Source organism: Phytophthora ramorum (genome assembly GCF_020800215.1).
Source record: "Phytophthora ramorum isolate Pr-102 chromosome Unknown Phyram_PR-102_s0002, whole genome shotgun sequence".
In the NCBI taxonomy this organism is placed as follows: Eukaryota; Oomycota; class Peronosporomycetes; order Peronosporales; family Peronosporaceae; genus Phytophthora; species Phytophthora ramorum.
This window is the reverse complement of record NW_027150648.1, coordinates 3,634,105-3,651,903: the sequence shown is the minus strand read 5'-3', so window position 1 is coordinate 3,651,903 and position 17,799 is coordinate 3,634,105. Positions and strand designations below refer to the sequence as shown.

Here is a 17,799-nt window from a genome sequence, read left to right as displayed (position 1 = left end):
GGAAGTGTGCGGTGTGTCGATCGTCCCCATGTCCATGATGCTTGCCGTCTCCATTAGTATCCGCTTGAATGAACGACCGTTCGTTGTGTCCTTGTTCTTCAACGACTTACCCTTTTTGGATCAATCAGAAGAGAGCATTCGTTCCGGTGCTGCAGGTCTCGTGGTAAGTTCGATGTAGCCATTTAAAATAAAAAACTTCAACAGATAGTTTCCCTTTTGTCAGTCTTACATAAAGCTGTACAGCTATACCGTCGGGGTACTCTCGCTCGAAGTCTGCTCTTTCGAGTCTGGATGCAGCCAGTTGTTGTAAGGAACAACGGACGGCCCCAGCAGACTCTCGAGCTGGCGGTCCAGGCACTTCTCGATGCTGCACAGGTGGCGGATGTACGCTAGCTTCGGCCATGCAGTCCGCTGCCCGCCTTCAATGTAGTCGTGCATGTCTTGCTTGGTCGGGTTCTGGATAGCTTTGATGCCAATCGCCTCTTGAAACGAAAACTCCGGCACAAGGGTCACATTACCGGAGAAGTTCTGCCGGAAGTACGCGCTGAACTGGTGTCCGTAAATCTTAGGGAAAAGTCCCAGGAAAGCCAACATCTTCAGGCGGTGGCGTACATCAGCAGCAATTACGCTTTCCAATGTGTGGAAGATACTTTTGCGGAAGCCAGGCTGATCGATCTCGTCGCCCACGAACGGCACAACGTGCGGGTTTACCTGTGAAACGATAAAGTTCGTGACGTTGAAGCAGCTAGCCATGGTCTCCATGGGTAAATCGTGCTGGATACTGCCGTCACACCACTCTTTTCCCAGCGAATTGTACGGCACCACTTTACCATCAAAGTCACGTGCCATGAGCTGTTTGCTCTTCATAATTCCAGGTAGCGAACATGTGCAAGCCACTGCGCTCCAAAGTAGTACGTGGGGAGAGTTGATGTGGTCTAACAGCAGCTTCTTGGGCCCTTTATGCGCACTGTTGACATCGGAAGCCGACACAGTGATACACACGTGACGGCCTGTCTTGAGGTAGGCGTCCTGGAAGGTGTAATACATGGCCTTGTGCACATCGTTCAGCGGCTCGCCGTAGTAATGCTGCGTCGTCCGCTCAAACGTAGAACACTCAATAAGGAAGCCCGTCTTGATGCAGTGTGTGATCTGATCTAGCAGAGGTGGGAACCATCGAATGCCCAGCGGAATGAATCGTGTGGAGACATCGTCCTGTATGATATCGTCAAGCAACTCCTTGTTCGTTTTGCAGGCAACCATTGCTGCTGTGATGGCACCGCCAGAAGACCCGGATACGATATTCGGCATTACGTCAGCTTCGAGAAGCGCCTTGATAATGCCCTTGTGGTACATTGCGATGGAGCCACCACCACTCAGACACAGCGCGGTTGATCCAAACGATTGCTTCATGTGCTTGAAAAAATCGATCTTTTCCGCGCGTGGAAACTCTTCCTCGCTCGTATTTCCCAGGATCTCTAGTGCACGCACAATAGCATCATTGTACTCGTTGATCACAGTCTTGGTGCCAGATTTGCATTCGAGGTGCAGGCTAGACGAGTCCACGCCCAGCTCATTGCGCATCACACAGGCCGCCATCATGTATCGGAGCTCTCTGATGTTCGGCTTCTTTTCATCCATGGCGCGCTTCAGACCACTCAAGTTCTTCCGCAGCTGTACGAAGTCACAGTATTCCAAGTCATCGTCCGAGATAGTAGTTTTCCAGTGGTCTGTGCCCTCCAGAGTGTCCAGATACTCGGCCATTTCCACCCACACGGCGTGTGTCGGCGCAGTTTTCATGAGTCGTCGAAGCGCCACAGCCTGTCTGTTGCGGACACCAAAGATGTTCGCATATCCACGTCGAAGAAGCACGAGCACGACTTTGGTAAATTTAACTGTGACATAGCACGACATGGAGAATATAATGCGCGCCAACTGGTACAAAGCGATCCCCCACTGCAGCGTCACGCCCGCTTGCAGATACAGGAACCAGCCGATGACCTTGTACTTGCGGATCAACACCAGGCACGCAATCGTCAACGTGAGCGCTGCAGTGACCTGCGCACTATTAAACACGAGCTGCAGAATCGAGACAAAAGAACTGGACGGTTTGACGTCGAGCTTCTGCAGCGCTTGCCAGCCGTCCGTGAGCACCGCGGAGGCGTTTCCAGCCGTCCAGGCTGCACGGGCGTGCACTTGAGCCGCTAGGCGCGGGGTCTCTGTCATTGCGAGCGCAGCCATCGGCATCAGGTAGTAGCTGGCAATGGCCACAACCAGAACTGCACTAGTCACGTTGGCCACGAACTGCGCAATGCGCTCCGAGTCCTTCCACGAGGCCTTGGGTTGCAGCACCATCGGCATTGCACGCTCGCTGGCTGTGCGTGGTAACTCCAGCTTCAGTTGCACCGGAGGCGCTGGCGTCGTCGCGGAAGTCGGGTGTGTGACGGCTGCCTGCATTTTGCTTGAGATAGAGATTTGAATCGACGCGGACACTACTCCTCCACCTCACGCTTCAGTCGAGGCTCTCAAGCGGTAGTGGCCGGTACTGTATATTTGGCCTTCCTCACTGCAGGCGGGTGGATACCTCGGTTTGCTTGGTTTCTGGGCGAGTAAATGGCAAGCGGCTTGCAGATGAGAAAGTGAATGCTTTACCGATACTTGGCATGACGCTCGTTTCTCAGATTGCTGCTGCGGGTCGGTGACAGCAGCTGGACCGTACACAGATGGGTACATGTGGTGGACGGTCAATCAGCCAATCGCGCGTTTACGACGGCATTTTGACCAATGTCAGATCGGTATTTGAAATTGAGCCCGGCGAGTGGATAAAAAATGAGGCGGAAAAATGATGCTATATCGTCACGCGGATTGCGATTTGCTTCGTCCTGCTTTGCCTCGGGCCTCTTGCTGCGCCAAGTTGACAGTTCTTCCCCTTGTTGCCGTGGTCGCTTTCGTCGTTGGAGGCGCTTTGACGCTTTCTGAAGTTGACATGTCGTATTCTGAAGTTAGACCGTGTTACGCGAGGATGAGCAGCAAGTTGAAGTGGGTGGGATCAGAATATGCCACACAAAGCGTAGGTGTGGCCGCAAATCTATCAACGCGAATGAGCAGGCTGCGGTGTACGTGCATTGCCGAGTGATTCCACGCACAGTTCGCAGTTCGCTGCGTTCATTTCGTTGTTGAGTGGGGTGCTTTTGCGATCTGTAAGCGGAGAGTTCCATTCCAATGTGCAGCTCGAGACAAGAATGAACGCAATCGTGGACACACTCCTCCTATATATAATAGTACAAGCTGCGACAAAGAAGGTAGTCGAATTCGTGGCAACAAGCAACTCAGCGCAGCTCTCCCTCGGCATTCCGGCGCACTGCTCGCGTTCTCAGATCTGAGGACGCGCTTCCGCCAATCATCAGCGATCTCGTCCGAGTGAGTCTGGAAGTGGGTGGCAGAGGCCTCGAGCACTTCCCTACACGCGTCTTGCAGCGCGGACAGAGGTGGAATGAGCCTGCGTCACACCTATTCTCCATTAGTGAGCTGCCTTTGAGTTAGCGAGCAACTCAATGCCAGTGAACCCTCCTCCAGCGGCAATGGAGTCGCCCATGGCTGTCAAAGTGAAGAAGGTCAGGACCAAGAGGCCCAAGGAGGTGATGCTGGGCATCTGTGGTGGCGTAGGACCCGCCGCCGGGCTGCTACTGCATCAGCTCATACTGCAGAACACCGACAGCGCTGGAGAAGACCAAGGCCACTTGAACGTCTGCCACTTCTCGCGCTCCGAAGATATGACGGACCGCACCGAGTACCTGGTTTACGCTGCGAGCTCCAGCGCTGAAGCGACCGATTCAGACTCGGATAGCGGGTCGTCTCCTGGAGAAGTACCTTGTGACAGCAAAGAGTTGGCCAAGGAGGTCGGGAACCCGGCGTGCGGCATGGCCCGCACGTTCGCCATGATGCACGCTGCAGCTACGGCAGGACGTGCGCGGCTCGTGGTGGGCGTGCCCTGCAACACATTTCACGCTCAACCAATCTGGGACGAATTCATTCGACGCACGGCTCACGCTTGCAATGTGCACCATGTGCATATGCTGGAGGAGACAGTGGCGTGCATTGCAAGAGAGTTGCCACTGTGTAAACGCATTGGTTTAATGTCTACGACGGGTACTCGCGAGTCGCGTGTATATCACGACCTGCTCGAGCCTCGCGGTTATAAGGTTGTCGAGGTGTCTGCGGGAGCGATGCAGCAAGAGCTGCATGAATCGATATATAACCGCGAATGGGGAGTGAAGAGTACAGCGCCGGCCGTGTCACCTCGTTCCGAGGCCAATTTCCAGCGCTACGCTAAGCTTGTGCGTGAACACGGGGCTGAGGCTATCATCCTGGGTTGCACCGAGATCCCGTTCGTATTTGCTGGCAAGACACATTTCGCTGGCGTTCTCCTCATAGACCCGATGGTGGCGCTTGCCCGCGCCATGATTCGCGAGGCCGACCCATCGCGGCTGAAAGCTCGAGGCACCAGCAACACAGCCAAGGTGTCGAGTGTGTATTCTGTCGTGCCTCTGTGTGCACCCATGGCATGCACGGGTCCATTAGCACCGCTCAAGTATGTTGGCAGTTCAAGGTCTTCAACGGCAGCGCCATCATCAGGGTAACCTCATGCTACGTAAATGATGCTTGTAGACCTGAAGGTATTAGATCGTAGTACGAATCAATCGGAGCTCCAACATTATTTACTTGCAACTAGATCAATGATGAAAGCTGGTTAAGGAAGTCTGTCGCCTTCTTAGACGCTGCGGAGTCCACAGCAGCATCCGTACTTTCGTTCTTTACCCCGCCATCACCACTCGCCGCTGCTCCATCTCGCTGTTTGCGAAGACGCTCCAAGCGCTGCTGCTTCCTCGACTTCTTATCAATTGCACCTGCAGAGGCAGCGGGCGCCAGTGACCGCGCAAGTGTCGCTCGCTCATGAACCTCCGTCAGATGCTTCTTCTCCGCGGTTTTCAGCCGCTTCTCCCACTGCGAGATGACAAAGCTGCCCCCACCAGCCTTATCCTCTTGGTCTCTGACCTCCTCCCTCTTTACTTCATCGTTCTGCTGTTGAGTCTGCACAAAGGCCGCGTACTCCTCGCTGTCCGGTGCAACTTGTCTCGAGCGTCCGAACTCGTCCGTAATCTCCACACTCGTCGCCTTCCTGCTTCTGTCCTGAGTCATGAACTTCTTTGCTTCAAAGTCCACGAGACACTCTCCCTTCAGACTGTCGTTGCCACCTCCATTGACCATTTCCTCGTACAATTTTGCCTTCTTGCGCAGCATCATCGCCGACTTTCGACTCCACGCTTCGTCGTCGTCTTCATCCGGCGCTTCCTGCTGCTTGACCTCTTCGTCGCGGCGTCTGCGGACCTCCACCCCGCGGTTACGGTGCCTTTTGTCCTCGTCCGAGCTCTTGCGACGCTTGTTGCCGCCTCGCAGATGCGCATATTTGCCCAGTCGCGAGCTGCCGTCGTCGTTCTCGGCCGTCAGAGCCTCTTGCAGCCGACGCTTCCGCTCTTGGTCCTTCTGGGAGACCAGGGCCTTGAGGTCCACGAGACTCTTGGCGTCCACATTGATGGTCTTGCCCTTGGACGGCACGAGCGCCGACTCGGTAAGAAACCCGAGCGACATGCTGCGCTTTTTGTGATTTGTGCTGTTTTTTAGGATGCTAACGTTATTTTGATTGTAGAATAGTCCGGTTTTGAGCACTTCAACTTGGGTGGTTTCCTGTTTCTTGTGGTATTTCTGTTGGTGTCTTGACGAGTGAGTTTAATTGGATTGGGCGTGCTGCTATCGACAGGCGGCTTGCATCTACCGAGCAGGACTCTTGCTGCGGGGGGAATTTGCAGCCGTCATGTTCCGCAGGTCGGTCAACTCACATATTGTGCCAGTGATCACAGATCCCGACGCTGCTGCTACGAGCTTAGAAGCGGGGGCTGCAATGGAAGAAACGCGGTCGATACCGCCTGCACAGCAAGAACCAGCCACGGGCCCGAGTAGCCCAACATTTCTCGGCCGGAATAGCAGACACGAAAGCAAGACAGCTACTCAAGCAATTCCAGGTGCACCCGGCACACTACGACGAAGCAATGCCTGGGCTCGCTCGTCTGGAAGTTTGCGGAGACTCGCGACGGAGAAGTCCAGCATAAATGTACTGCGAATGTCGCTGCTCGATCTCCACGAGCGAATGCGTTATCGTTGGGTGCTGCATCCGCAATCTCCACTCAAGACCAGTTGGGACCTCGTCAGTGCGTTAGTCGTTGTTTACTACTCCTGGATTATCCCATTTATGCTGTGTTTCGACTGGTACGAGCCATCGCAGGGCACCTACATATTCATGAAAGTGTTGGATGTGTGGGGGTTCCTGGATATCGCGTTACGATTTCGGACGGGGATTATCGAGTACGGCGCCGTGGTGATGAATCCGCGCTCCATACGACGAGCCTACATACGCTCTGTATGGTTCCCCATTGATATTGCCTCCTCCATTCCGTTCGAGTACTTTCTTAAAGACAGCGCGGCCAGTATGTCAACGAGGAAATCGTTCAAGATGATCAAGTACATCAAGCTGCCACGCTTGCTGCGTCTAGGCCGTTTCGTCAAGTATCTTCGGCGGTACAAACGCTACTCGAGCGTCATTATCACACTCAACGCGGTCATTTTCTCCGCCCACGTGGCTGGTTGCCTGTGGGTCGCCATTCTCAAGCCTTGCGCTGACGCAGTCGAAGCCACCCGACCGCACTGCAACGGTGGAGGAGAGATGGACGTTTACTGGGTCGCCTTCCACCACGGCATTGTGTCCATGTTGGGCGTATCCGCTACACATGTAGAAGCCCGCGACCGCTTTCTCAGTGGGGGGTACAATCATTCACCCAGTGACGACTTGAACAGTGCTATCTATCTGTGGTCCAGTGGAGTATCCGTGTACGGCGTCATTTTGACCTCCATAGTGTTTGGCACCATTATCAACCTCGTCCAAAGGTATTTGAAACAGTTTGTCCTGTGAAAGTCCAGGCAACTAACAATTGTTTGTGGAACGATAGCTGGAACAGGGCTGAGAACGCGTTTCGTAAGAAAATGGACCATGTCACTCACGAGATGGACGCGTTGAGCTTACCCAAGTCGTTGCGGGTCCGTAATATTCTTGTTGTACCTCATACAAGCCGCTAACTTGGTTCACTGACCGACGGTTGTTTGGGTTTGCTGCAGGCACGGGTGACAGCTTACTATGACTACCTCTGGCTCAACGTACGTTCATCTTGCGACCACGCCTCCCCCGATCGTTTACTGACCTTTGCTGCTGCAATTGCAATCCATCCGCAGAATCGTGCTCTGTCGGAGCAATTGAATTTGCTGCACGACCCGGGCATGTCGTTGACGCTGCGCCGCCAAGTAGCCATCTACCTTTTCAAAGACAACCTGCAGAAGATTCCGTTCTTCCAGCTAGCCACGGACGCGGTATTGGGCATGATCTGCATGCAGCTTCACCAAGTTATCTACATGCCGGACGACTACATCATCACCGAAGGAGAAATCGGCAAGGAGCTGTTCATGATTGTGAAAGGTATCGTGCGCGTGCTTCCACCAAAAGGCTGCAAGAAGCCCGAGACCGAAACGATCATTCTGCTCAGCGAGGGCGATTTCTTTGGCGAGATCGGAGTGGTCATGGAGGTCGAGCGCACACGAAGTGTGAAGGCAGAGTGCATGGCTGAGCTATGCGTTCTCGCCCGGGAAGGCTTTGACAAAATCTTGGTCGAGTTCCCCGAGTTCGCGACCGCCATGAAGAAGCTCATCGTGAAGCGCGTGGGCGAAATGTGGAAGGACGACGGCCCCGAGCGCATGGAAAAGATGACGGCGCTCGCCGACGCCAAGATGAAGAAGACCATTCAGGCCTACAAGAACATGGACAAGCTGCGGAACAAAACGCGAGTCCTTGCAAACTTCCGTCCGCGGTTGTCGAACCTTCTCAGCGTGGCGGGAGCTGTAGCACCGCCAGAAGTCCGTGGAGGTCAAGGAAACGGGCGAATAGCGAATGGCATCGTGGCTGCCGCTGCCGCTGTTGCCGCCTCCGTCGCCTCCTCTGGCGCAGTGACCTCGCATTCGGAGAAAACGGTCTCGCTGAATCCCATCACGGAAGACACTGCAACCGACGAGAGCAAAACACTTCCCGAGTCAGGTTCGCCAGCCATGAGCGGTGCGTTGGGGATACCCGATCGAAGATCGCAACACGCTAGTGCTAGCAGTACCGGCACTCCGCTGCAGTTGCAGCAGCTTGAGGGCCAGGTGCGCTTAGTCGAGCAGAAGATGGAGGCGAGGATGAACGAGCTTGACCAGAAGCTGGAGCAGATCCTTCGCCACTTGATACCGGCCAAGGCACCTACGTTGCCTCCCGTCGTCTCGCCTCCCGCCATGTTTGAACGAGAAGGCCCCTTCTAATAGTTTGCCTACCGTAGCGCGAACACCAAAGCGAAATGAAATAGAGCATCCAAGCTTCGGGGCGATAGTTGAAGTTGCCTCCACATGAGTCATGACTCCTTTGACAGGCCGACCGAACGGCGGGACCTGTGCAGATGACTGGGAGTGCATAAGGATGGCGTCGACTCCGTCTCAAATCCCAAGCACGCACCGTACCGCCGATCTCGGGACAGTCGCATCGCACTTGCCCAGCGCACTGCCGGCCGTGCCCAGCACTGCCCATGACTTGCATGTCCAAGGCCAGTTACGTATCGGACGAGGGTGGCCAGCAACCGATATGTCTGCGTGGCTTCCGATGGTCGTTGGCAACGGCCCATGCTCCCTATTTTTTTTGGCAACGTGATCTCGTTGAAAGTGGAGATCACCACTCGCAGTGAATCTATGTACATGTACACAGAGCGAGGCAATGATACAACCTGATCTTGCTCGCGATGCAGCGAACACCTTCCGCCACAAACAGGAATGTGGTCAGCGTCGAGTATCGAGCGAGGGAGACCCTCGGCTTTCTGACCGGGTAGAAATGCCGCGCATTACCCTCCAAACACACGACGTCCGAGTGCCTGCTTGGTCTCAACAGGATGCCTGCTGCTGGGCCCTAATCAAGCGCTTGCTTGGCCAGCAGCTTTTCTGATCTCGCGGCATGCGGCGCCTGCGGTAGATAGTCCCCCTCGCCAGCAGCTGAGTGCCTGCAGGGCTTCGGCTGCCCCCACTGCAAAGTGGCGTCGCGTATGGCGGTGACGACCGGTACATCTGGCTGCGAACATTGGATTAGCCCGAGGCGACGCTGTTTCGCCCTATCGTGTTGTCTCTTCCTGCCGGTGTCGCAGTGCATAGTCCGATCGCTCCGTTCAGGTTCTTTCTCGGATTTTGAGCACGCACACGTCAGTCGCTGGCTATTATCCGCGGTCGACTGGCACTGGCGAGCAAACGGCCAAGACGACTGGTGCTTCGCGTCCAGCGCGTGCAGGACGTTTTCCTCTCGGTTTCGTCTAGCAGCGTAGCGTCCTGCACAGTATCAAGCCCAGTTTCGTGTCAATTTTGTGCCAGATCTATTTCTGTAATTTACCAAAAATACCCGCTGTCAGACGAGCCGCTAGGGGTCGGCTTCAAAGGAGCGGTTTCTTTTTGTGTATTGGTGGTGTAATTACAATAATCAAGTGAAACGCGTGTGCTGAAATGATAGCACCATCGCGCGAGCAGTTCAGTCTTGTCTCTACCCAGCTAGCGTTTCTCCTGCCTCTGCCGAATTTTCGCCCTGTGGCGAACTCATTCCGCTATCAGCGCCTGTAGGCGAGAACTCCATACTAATCCTCCCCCCCCCGGCGGTTCAGTAGGACGACATCGATGCAGCGCCAGCGGATCACTCTCTTCTCGCCCGAAGACGCAGACGCCATGGCACTCCGTGAACGCTCCAGCATGATGCTGAGCTCAGGCCGCGGCGGGCGCTTCGACAAACGCGCGCAGTCGTACACCATGCGCCCCAGCATGACCGTGTACGGCCACGAGAACGAGGACTACTTCGACGGCTCGGCCAGCTACTCGTCCGTGACGGAGCGCAGCGGCACCGGCAGCGCGGCCCCGAACCGCACGCGCCTGAGCGTGTCCCCCGACCTCAGCTGCGCCTTCGAGGATATCTTCGAGACGGACTGGGAGGGCTACATCTGGAAGCAGGGCCACGTCGTGCGCTCGTGGCGCTACCGCTACGCCGTTCTCTCGGGCACCACGTTCTCGTACTACGTGAGCAAGGATGTGGCCAAGACGGACACGGAGAAGTTCCGCGGCCGCGTGACCGTCACGGGCGCGTCCAGAGACCCCAATCGCTCCAACGGAGTCCTCATCACCACGACCATCAACAAGATCTTTGCCATGTACACGCGCTCGAGCATCGAGTGCGACATCTGGGTCAAGATGCTGCAGCAGGCCGTGCAGAACGCCAACAACCAGAAGCCCGGACAGAGTTTCAGCGGCGCCTCGAACGGCCGGGACTCGGACCTCCAGAGCGCGCGCACGAGTCAGTGGAACCCAGCGGCAAGCGGCAACATGCCCTTCTCGGCGGGCAGTCTGCTGTCGCAGACTGTGCGGTCGTCCGGGGACTGGAAGGCGCGGAACCTGGCTACGATCAAGCAGTTCTACTCCATGTGGACGACGCAGTTCTTGGAGCAGACGGGCGTCGACGACTCTGCAGCCAACCTCATCTCGCTGTTCCCGATCTGCTCGCCGGAGATGGTCGTATCGGTCAGCTACCCGTGCGAATTCCTGCCGTCGACCATGTTCTACGGTCGAGAAGGACTTGTGGATGTCGTGCTGGGCTTCTCACGCTTTGTGCTTTTCAAGCGGTTCTGCGTGTCACGCTACATGACTACAAAGCAGCCCAACGTGCTGCAGGTACTGGCGGCCGGTACTATCTGGAACAAGTCGCTGAAGCGCGAGTTCACGTTCACTACACGGGACGAGATCCAGCTTAGCCCTGGCGGCCGCGTGCTGAACCTCCAGATGCAGATCGAAGTGGACATTGCCGCGTTTCAAATGTCGGACGCTGAACGGAAGGCGGCGAAGGCGGAGCGTGCGTTCCAGGCCTCAACGTCGAAGCGTGTGCTGTCCCTGTCGATCCAGCACTTCCACGTGAACCGTGTCTTGGGTAAGGGTACTTTTGGAACTGTGGTTCTCGCGGAGCGCAAAAACACTGGCGAGATCTTCGCTGTGAAGATTTTGGAGAAGAGCTCCATGTCGAACTACGACAAGCTGCGCACGAAGACCGAGATGAGAATTCTGCGCGACGTGCACCACCCTTTCATTGCACCCCTGCGCTTTTCGTTCCAGAGCCAGTCTCGGGTTTTCCTGGGTATGGAGTACTACCCTGGTGGCAGTCTGTACACACACATGAACCGCTTCTCCAACAACAAGGAGCACCGTGTGAAGATCCCTTTGGACGTGGACCGCGTGAAGTTCTACGCAGCTCAGATTGTGCTGGCGCTGTCGCATCTGCACGCCTGTGACATTGTGTACCGCGACCTGAAACCTGACAATATCATGATTGACGTGGAAGGCAACATTGCTCTGGTAGACTTCGGTCTTTCCAAGACGAACGTGAACCAAATGTCGGGTGCGCGTACAATGGCAGGCTCTCCCGCGTACACTGCCCCCGAGCTGCTGAAGCCGAAGCGCTCACGGGACTACGGCAAGGCCGTGGACTGGTGGTGTCTGGGGATTTTGCTGTACGAGATGCTACTTGCGAAGCGCCCGTTCCATCATCTGAACGTGTCAGTGCTTTATAAGCTCATCGAGAAGGAGCCCGTGAAGTTCCCATCCAAGTGTGGCATTCACCCGGACGCACGCAGCCTTATCCTGGGCCTGCTTGAGAAAGATCCGAACAAACGTCTTGGTGCCCGCCAGACTAGCGACATCCTCACGCACCCGTTCTTTAAGGACGTCCGGTGGAACATGGTCTTGCGCAAGAAGATTACTCCGCCGTGGGTGCCTGCGCCCATGTCCATGGAGGAGGAGCGCATGAAGAGCCCCGACATCAACTTCGACAAGTATCTGGCCTCGAAGACGGCATCCACCGGCAACATCTTCAGCCTCATCTTCCCGTGGAAGAGCCCCCGCTCGCGTCACCGCCGAGCACGGTCAGAGATGGATTACGACTCGTTCGGCAAGTTCAGCTACGTGAGCGACACGACCAACTCGTTCCTTGTGGACGAAGACGAGATGCTGGACGCCGCCTTCACCGGTCGTCGCAGCATCCAATTGCACACCTTGGCAGGCGAAGCCTGAAACCATTGAACAAAAAACTGCGACGTAGTTGTACCAGCAGATGCACGTAGAACACTACTAAAGGTAAATTATTTTGTGACTGCGCGTTTTAGCTTCCATTCCAGCCTCGACGAATCTCAGGGTGAGGCCCTCACGTGCTGTCCTGCAAACATACCATAGCTGCGTTGCGCCCACAGGCTCCCATGACACCTCCGCCAGGATGTGTGCCAGCGGAGCAAAAGTAAAGACCATCAATTGGCGACCTGTAGCTCGAATAGCCTGGCATCGGTCTCATCCAGAAGAGCTGTCCAAAGCAGCCAAGAAACCAACGTCAGAATACTCTTGGATGAACACACTAAAGGCTTAGCAAATGAAGGCACCTGGTCCAAACCCATCGCACCGTGGAAGATATTTCCTCTCGGAAGAGAGAATATTTGCTCGAGGTCAGGAGGCTGCGCAGCATTACAGTAAAATGAGCGAGGTGCACAAGACATCCACCCGTGAACAGGAGGGCAAGGCGCACAGTGAGAATTTCGTAGTTGACGATCGATTTCGTAAAACCGGGGGCATACCCCTCGATGACGGAGAAAACTTGGTTCGCGAAGTGTTCTTTCTTGCCTGGATCGCTCCATTTCCCGTGCTATAAAATAAATGAGCGTCAGATTTTCACCGTTAGCGTCCACTGCTAATACAACTCAGGGTGAACAAGTTTGTTCTTACCTTTGGCTCGTACGGCGTGTACTGCACAAAGAGAAGAGCGATGTGCTTTCCTGTCGACGTTAGCAGATTCGCGTAAGTAAGTACTACTTCGAATTCCAAAACGAGTAGTAACTCATAAAGAACCAACTTCTGTTGCTTTACCTGGTGGAGCAATGGTGGGGTCTAACGACGTCGGGATGTTCATCTCAATTATCGGTCTTTTAGAGGAAATTCCACGCTGAACGTCCAAGAAGGCATCTTCGATCTGCTCAAAAAATAATTCACACAGCTTGGTCAGGGGCTAGTATGTGGCTCGCCGCACTGCAGTTTATGCCTGCTGTAGTGAGTCTTCGAAATGAATTGTGCCGTAGTGGTTCGCCATCGGCGTGTTGCCATTTCCCGTATTCGGGAAGCAGGAAAAATTCGGCAAGTGATCGAGAGCCACATTGATCTAGGAATGCAGGTCAGCAAAAGCGATTTAAACCACATCAACTGGGATTCGATGAGTGTTTACCTTGGTTGAGGCAGACTCACTGTTCCAGTTTCGCTTGAAATGGGTGATAACCTCTGCTGGCAGTTCCCCTGTATCAAGCAGGGCCAGCATCGTTGTGATTGGGCTTGCATTAGACAAAATGTAGTCTGATTCGATGACATCTCCATTCTCGAGGCAGACACCCCGAGCTTTTCCGTCATGAACACTAATCGACTTGACAGGGGTGCTGACATGAATCTCGGCACCCGCTTCAGTCGCCGCCTTCTCAATGGCTTGGGAAACGCCACCCATTCCGCCTTTTACATGCCCCCACGCGCCCTTAATGCCATTCACTTCTCCCATGACGTGGTGAAAAAGAATGTAGGCTGATCCAGGAGTTGAAGGGGAAACCTTCAATTCAGCGAGGTCGGGAAGTTAGTGTGACGAAAACTTGTCATTGCAACTCACGCAATATATCACCTTTGCACCGATAATGGCATCTGTAGCGAGTGTGGCCTTGAGCACGTCTGAGTCGAACCACTTGTCAAGGATTTTCGTCGCGGGCGCTGCCATAAATTCCGTAAAAGTAGTCAAATCGGTTCCGAGTTTACCGCAGCGATAACCCAAGCGTGCCATAGCCTTCACTGCATCGGAACGCCGGCTAGTTTTGCGATATCAGCACGACATCACGCATCACAAGCTCATTTACGAGAAGCAAATCTTACCGAAGAGGAGCACTGGAGTCGAACACTGTGTGGAGATCCGGAGGGGGCTGGCACCATGCGGAAGTACGAACAAAATGAGAACTCAAGACAGGCTAAAAGAAGCGACTGATACCAACCTCATCAAGCATCGGTAAGAAGAAATCCACCATTTCCTGCAGCAAGAGAAATGTGAGCACAGGCCGGACTATTATTTGTAAAGCACGAAATACAGATTTCATCGGATATCACCTCAAGCATCTTGTTGTACGCAGGATACGCTTCCGCATCCGCCGCCGAAAATTGAGCTTCTCAAATCAATGGGGCAACAAATTCATCAGCTCAATATTTCGCCACACGCACAATGCTCATCTCACCGATGCTAGCTTGCGTTTGCTGCATGTTACTCCCGAGAATGAGGCTTCGACCGTCACGCGTCGGTGTGAACGACGATGGGTCCCGAACAAAAACTGCAGATACAGAGCCAAGTGAGCACTTCATGGTAACCAGAAGCTCACGTACACTTACCCTCCAGTCCGTGTCTGTGCAGATCCAAGTCCTTGATGATCTGCGGGCGGAAGAGCGAGAAGACGTACGAAGCTCGCGAAAACTTGAAACCAGGGAAAATCTCCTCCGTCACCGCTGCACCCCCGACAAGATGCCGCTTTTCCAGCACGCAGACACTCTTCCCGGCCTGGGCATCGAGCGACAGTTGTCAGCTTAACTATGAGTTGTTCTGTTGAAAAACATCACTAACCTTCGCCAGGTACGCGGCAGCTACGAGCCCGTTGTGGCCTCCACCCACGACGATGGCATCCCTCATGACAGATGATGAGCGATTGACAATGCAAAGTAACGTGCGAAACCCTCTAGAAGCTCACCACTTCTTCCGTAGTAGCGATGCAGCAGCCTTCATCCTCGCGGCTTCTTCGTCCTACGCGAGAAATTGCGGAATGGCGATGGGAAGCACACTGTGTGCAATCCAATCAACTTCAATATCAGAGTGATGGTCACGGGTGGGATGTCTGACCCGCTACGAGTTAAAGTTGTCCTATGGAGACGTTCGAGGTGCAGATCGTACGGCAACGGAGGGCGAGTGGGGCACGTGGTGGGCTGCAGGCGCTACGTAAACGCTTCACGATGACTGTGAGTGACCGGTGCTTGAGGATTTCTTTGGGACCACCGACGGTCTCCGGTCATACATTGATCAGCATCACCAAAAACCACATCAAGAGCGCGCGAGTTCGAGGAAGGCTGCTGCGTGTTGCTGTGGACAGCGGCGGCAGCTTGACGTAATAAAGTGAACGGATATTGTGTGTTGGAACGAATGGAAATATTTTACCTGTTGTGTATGTGAAGGGTTCGCCTTTATGATCCAGATGAAGCACTTCGAGCTGCGGAAGCTATGATGGAGACCTGGGGTTTGTTAGCTGCTGATGGTTGCATGACAGGTTTGATTAACTAACTGATGTTGCGTTGCACCAGACATCGATCCTCTCGTGGAGGATTCAGAGGCAATTGCTGCCGAGACGGAGGAAGAAATTGAGAGCGGTGTGGAAGGACTGGTGAAACACTACATGAACAACCCACGCTTCCGGCAGTTAGTGCACGACATTCACGACCATATCGACACAATTCTGTCTGATGCCATTCTGGCTGGTTGATGAGGAGACGAGTTACACGGCACGCGTTTAACGGAGGATCAAGTGACATTCATTTTTCTACTCTGTGTTCGGAAGATATTCTGAATCATGCACATAGTACACAAGAATACTGGAACCACGGCAGATAGTGCGTCGGGTTTGTGAAGCACGCATTCGCACTAGGAGTCGTTTTCCTGGGTGCAATGCTCCATTAAGTGAGCCTTGACAGTATTCAAGATGGAGAGCATCGCACTTGACTCCTCGAGGTCTTGTCGAACAACCGCAACTTGCAGCATGACGGGGAGGTGCATGATGGCATCTTCTTCTTCTGCTGCAGCCGTGTCCCCGTAATTCATTTTATGGTAATTGAGTGCTGCATCACGGTACTTCTCGTAGAGCTCGAGACTCTCGGGGTCTTCAAAGCCATAGGAAGCAACAGTTCTTTGCTGCTCCCCGCTGCCACCACCAACCCCTGCGTTCACTGCTGCGTTCTCATGACACATCCGCTCATGCGCCTGTCGAATTTCTTCCTCTTCCACCCCATACGCCAACGCAAGGATTAGGAAGACGGAGTACTTCCTCTTAAGATGGTCAGCGAAGAAATTAAGCACCTCGGTTGACATAGGGCTTTCTCTTCCGTCAAGCCGCTCAATTTCTCGTCTACAGTTGGCCGAGAATAATTCGTGTACTCGACTCACCTTCTCGTACACCAACAAGGCCATTGCTGGGTGAGTGACTTGAGCCACCAGCTTCTCCATCGCCACTATCCGCCGAATTTCTGACTCGGCTTTTTCTTTCTCACCAGATAGAACCCGGTGGCACCAAATTTCACTTTGATGAAGAGTCACCTTCGAGTCTTGTCCTGGAGATACCCAGCTCCTTTTCGATGACCTTGGTGACGTAGAATCAGTGTCATTTTTGCTCTGGTTGCTGCGTGAATTGCTGCTGGTATGGATTTCTCGTTTGAGGGTCAGAATATGGCGAATTGCTTTTGTCCACAACTCGAACGTATTCTGGTTGTAGGAGCTGAACTCCAAAATGCTGTGAGTGCTCGCGTTCGGATTGTTAACAGCAAGGTTGTCCACCTTGCTGCCCGTGGACACAACTAGGCTTTGCCGGAGCTCTTCATTTACCCACTACGCATAACAATTCAACCCACAAAACAATACATTTAGTGAGTCGATGACAACATCAGTGTAGTGGAAAATTAAGATAACGAGGTACTGATAAAGACGGATTACCTCGTCCAGCTCGTCGGTTTCTAACAGCTTGCGGCGAAAAAGTCGCAAGCTGCCGTCGGTATCATGCAGCGACGTGTATCCCTCGACCACATCCACCTTCATGTCCCCGAGCAGCATCATGTGATGCAACTCAATCACCTAAACAGAAAGAGATGCAAAATGAGAATAAACACTAGGCCACATAACCCAACACAAACCATCACCTTGTCCGGTTTGAGTCCTTGTTCCCACCGCTCGCGGCTAGTGAACATGAGGATACTATCCTCCTGCAGCGACACAAAGTAGGGCACCCATCCACTGATGAAGAAGATATTGCGTTCCAGCACCAGCAACGTGTCGTTCAGCGTTTGCTACTCAATTGTCCCAACGCGCACAATTACACACATGAAAATTGGCAGCTCCAGACTATCACAATCAAAAGACGCACTTTGTAGATGATCGCGGTCTTGGCTCGACCCAAACTCTTGGGCGTCCACGGCGTCTCCCGCGACGCTTTGTCGTCCAAGATGATGGAGGCGTTGTTCCCGTCGTGCGTCAGCGCGTCCTTGGCACTCTGTCCCTTGGCCAGGACCGTCTTCAGCAGCGACGGTGGCGCTTTCCGCGACGACTTCTCTACACTGCGCTCTTCTGCATCAGCAGGCTCACTCATAATTGTCAATGGCGGGGCAGTCGAATTGCGGCGGCGACCTCTTGGTGATCCAGCCGCCCGTTCAACAGTGCTCCTCTTCCACGCGTAGTATATTTGCAATTAATTAGGGCTTGGCTAAGGACCTAGGGTTGAAGAAAGCATGCAATATGCC

At 54.0% G+C, this 17,799-nt stretch overlaps 8 protein-coding genes across 8 annotated transcripts; 4 read left to right on the top strand and 4 right to left on the bottom strand.

Annotated features, from left to right (window-relative positions):
• Positions 1 to 243: 243 nt before the first annotated feature.
• Positions 244 to 2,454, bottom strand: KRP23_2597 (Triacylglycerol lipase ptl2; the record flags this gene model as incomplete). The annotated part of the gene is made up of 1 exon (XM_067887354.1): positions 244 to 2,454. The coding sequence occupies one exon, from the start codon at positions 2,452 to 2,454 to the stop codon at positions 244 to 246; it is 2,211 nt and encodes a 736-aa protein (XP_067749948.1).
• A 1,124-nt stretch (positions 2,455 to 3,578) lies between these two features.
• On the top strand, positions 3,579 to 4,637 carry KRP23_2596 (Aspartate racemase; the record flags this gene model as incomplete). Its single annotated transcript, XM_067887353.1, has 1 exon — positions 3,579 to 4,637. One exon carries the CDS (start codon positions 3,579 to 3,581, stop codon positions 4,635 to 4,637), a length of 1,059 nt encoding a protein of 352 aa, XP_067749947.1.
• Positions 4,638 to 4,725: 88 nt separating this feature from the next.
• Positions 4,726 to 5,646, bottom strand: KRP23_2595 (uncharacterized protein; the record flags this gene model as incomplete). Its single annotated transcript, XM_067887352.1, has 1 exon — positions 4,726 to 5,646. One exon carries the CDS (start codon positions 5,644 to 5,646, stop codon positions 4,726 to 4,728), a length of 921 nt encoding a protein of 306 aa, XP_067749946.1.
• Positions 5,647 to 5,869: 223 nt separating this feature from the next.
• Positions 5,870 to 8,451, top strand: KRP23_2594 (Potassium/sodium hyperpolarization-activated cyclic nucleotide-gated channel 4; the record flags this gene model as incomplete). Its single annotated transcript, XM_067887351.1, has 4 exons — positions 5,870 to 6,996; positions 7,059 to 7,146; positions 7,225 to 7,263; positions 7,339 to 8,451. 4 exons carry the CDS (start codon positions 5,870 to 5,872, stop codon positions 8,449 to 8,451), a joined length of 2,367 nt encoding a protein of 788 aa, XP_067749945.1.
• Positions 8,452 to 9,834: 1,383 nt separating this feature from the next.
• KRP23_2593 (RAC-beta serine/threonine-protein kinase) lies at positions 9,835 to 12,264 on the top strand (the record flags this gene model as incomplete). The annotated part of the gene is made up of 1 exon (XM_067887350.1): positions 9,835 to 12,264. The coding sequence occupies one exon, from the start codon at positions 9,835 to 9,837 to the stop codon at positions 12,262 to 12,264; it is 2,430 nt and encodes an 809-aa protein (XP_067749944.1).
• A 130-nt stretch (positions 12,265 to 12,394) lies between these two features.
• KRP23_2592 (Pyridine nucleotide-disulfide oxidoreductase domain-containing protein 2) lies at positions 12,395 to 15,031 on the bottom strand (the record flags this gene model as incomplete). The annotated part of the gene is made up of 15 exons (XM_067887349.1): positions 12,395 to 12,547; positions 12,624 to 12,695; positions 12,767 to 12,883; positions 12,964 to 13,013; positions 13,105 to 13,207; positions 13,277 to 13,393; positions 13,457 to 13,825; positions 13,895 to 14,075; positions 14,140 to 14,186; positions 14,256 to 14,291; positions 14,368 to 14,423; positions 14,493 to 14,585; positions 14,644 to 14,809; positions 14,873 to 14,933; positions 14,997 to 15,031. 15 exons carry the CDS (start codon positions 15,029 to 15,031, stop codon positions 12,395 to 12,397), a joined length of 1,656 nt encoding a protein of 551 aa, XP_067749943.1.
• Positions 15,032 to 15,168: 137 nt separating this feature from the next.
• On the top strand, positions 15,169 to 15,779 carry KRP23_2591 (uncharacterized protein; the record flags this gene model as incomplete). Its single annotated transcript, XM_067887348.1, has 3 exons — positions 15,169 to 15,407; positions 15,475 to 15,536; positions 15,601 to 15,779. 3 exons carry the CDS (start codon positions 15,169 to 15,171, stop codon positions 15,777 to 15,779), a joined length of 480 nt encoding a protein of 159 aa, XP_067749942.1.
• Positions 15,780 to 15,937: 158 nt separating this feature from the next.
• KRP23_2590 (uncharacterized protein) lies at positions 15,938 to 17,648 on the bottom strand (the record flags this gene model as incomplete). The annotated part of the gene is made up of 4 exons (XM_067887346.1): positions 15,938 to 16,894; positions 17,000 to 17,137; positions 17,203 to 17,349; positions 17,427 to 17,648. 4 exons carry the CDS (start codon positions 17,646 to 17,648, stop codon positions 15,938 to 15,940), a joined length of 1,464 nt encoding a protein of 487 aa, XP_067749941.1.
• Positions 17,649 to 17,799: the final 151 nt, after the last annotated feature.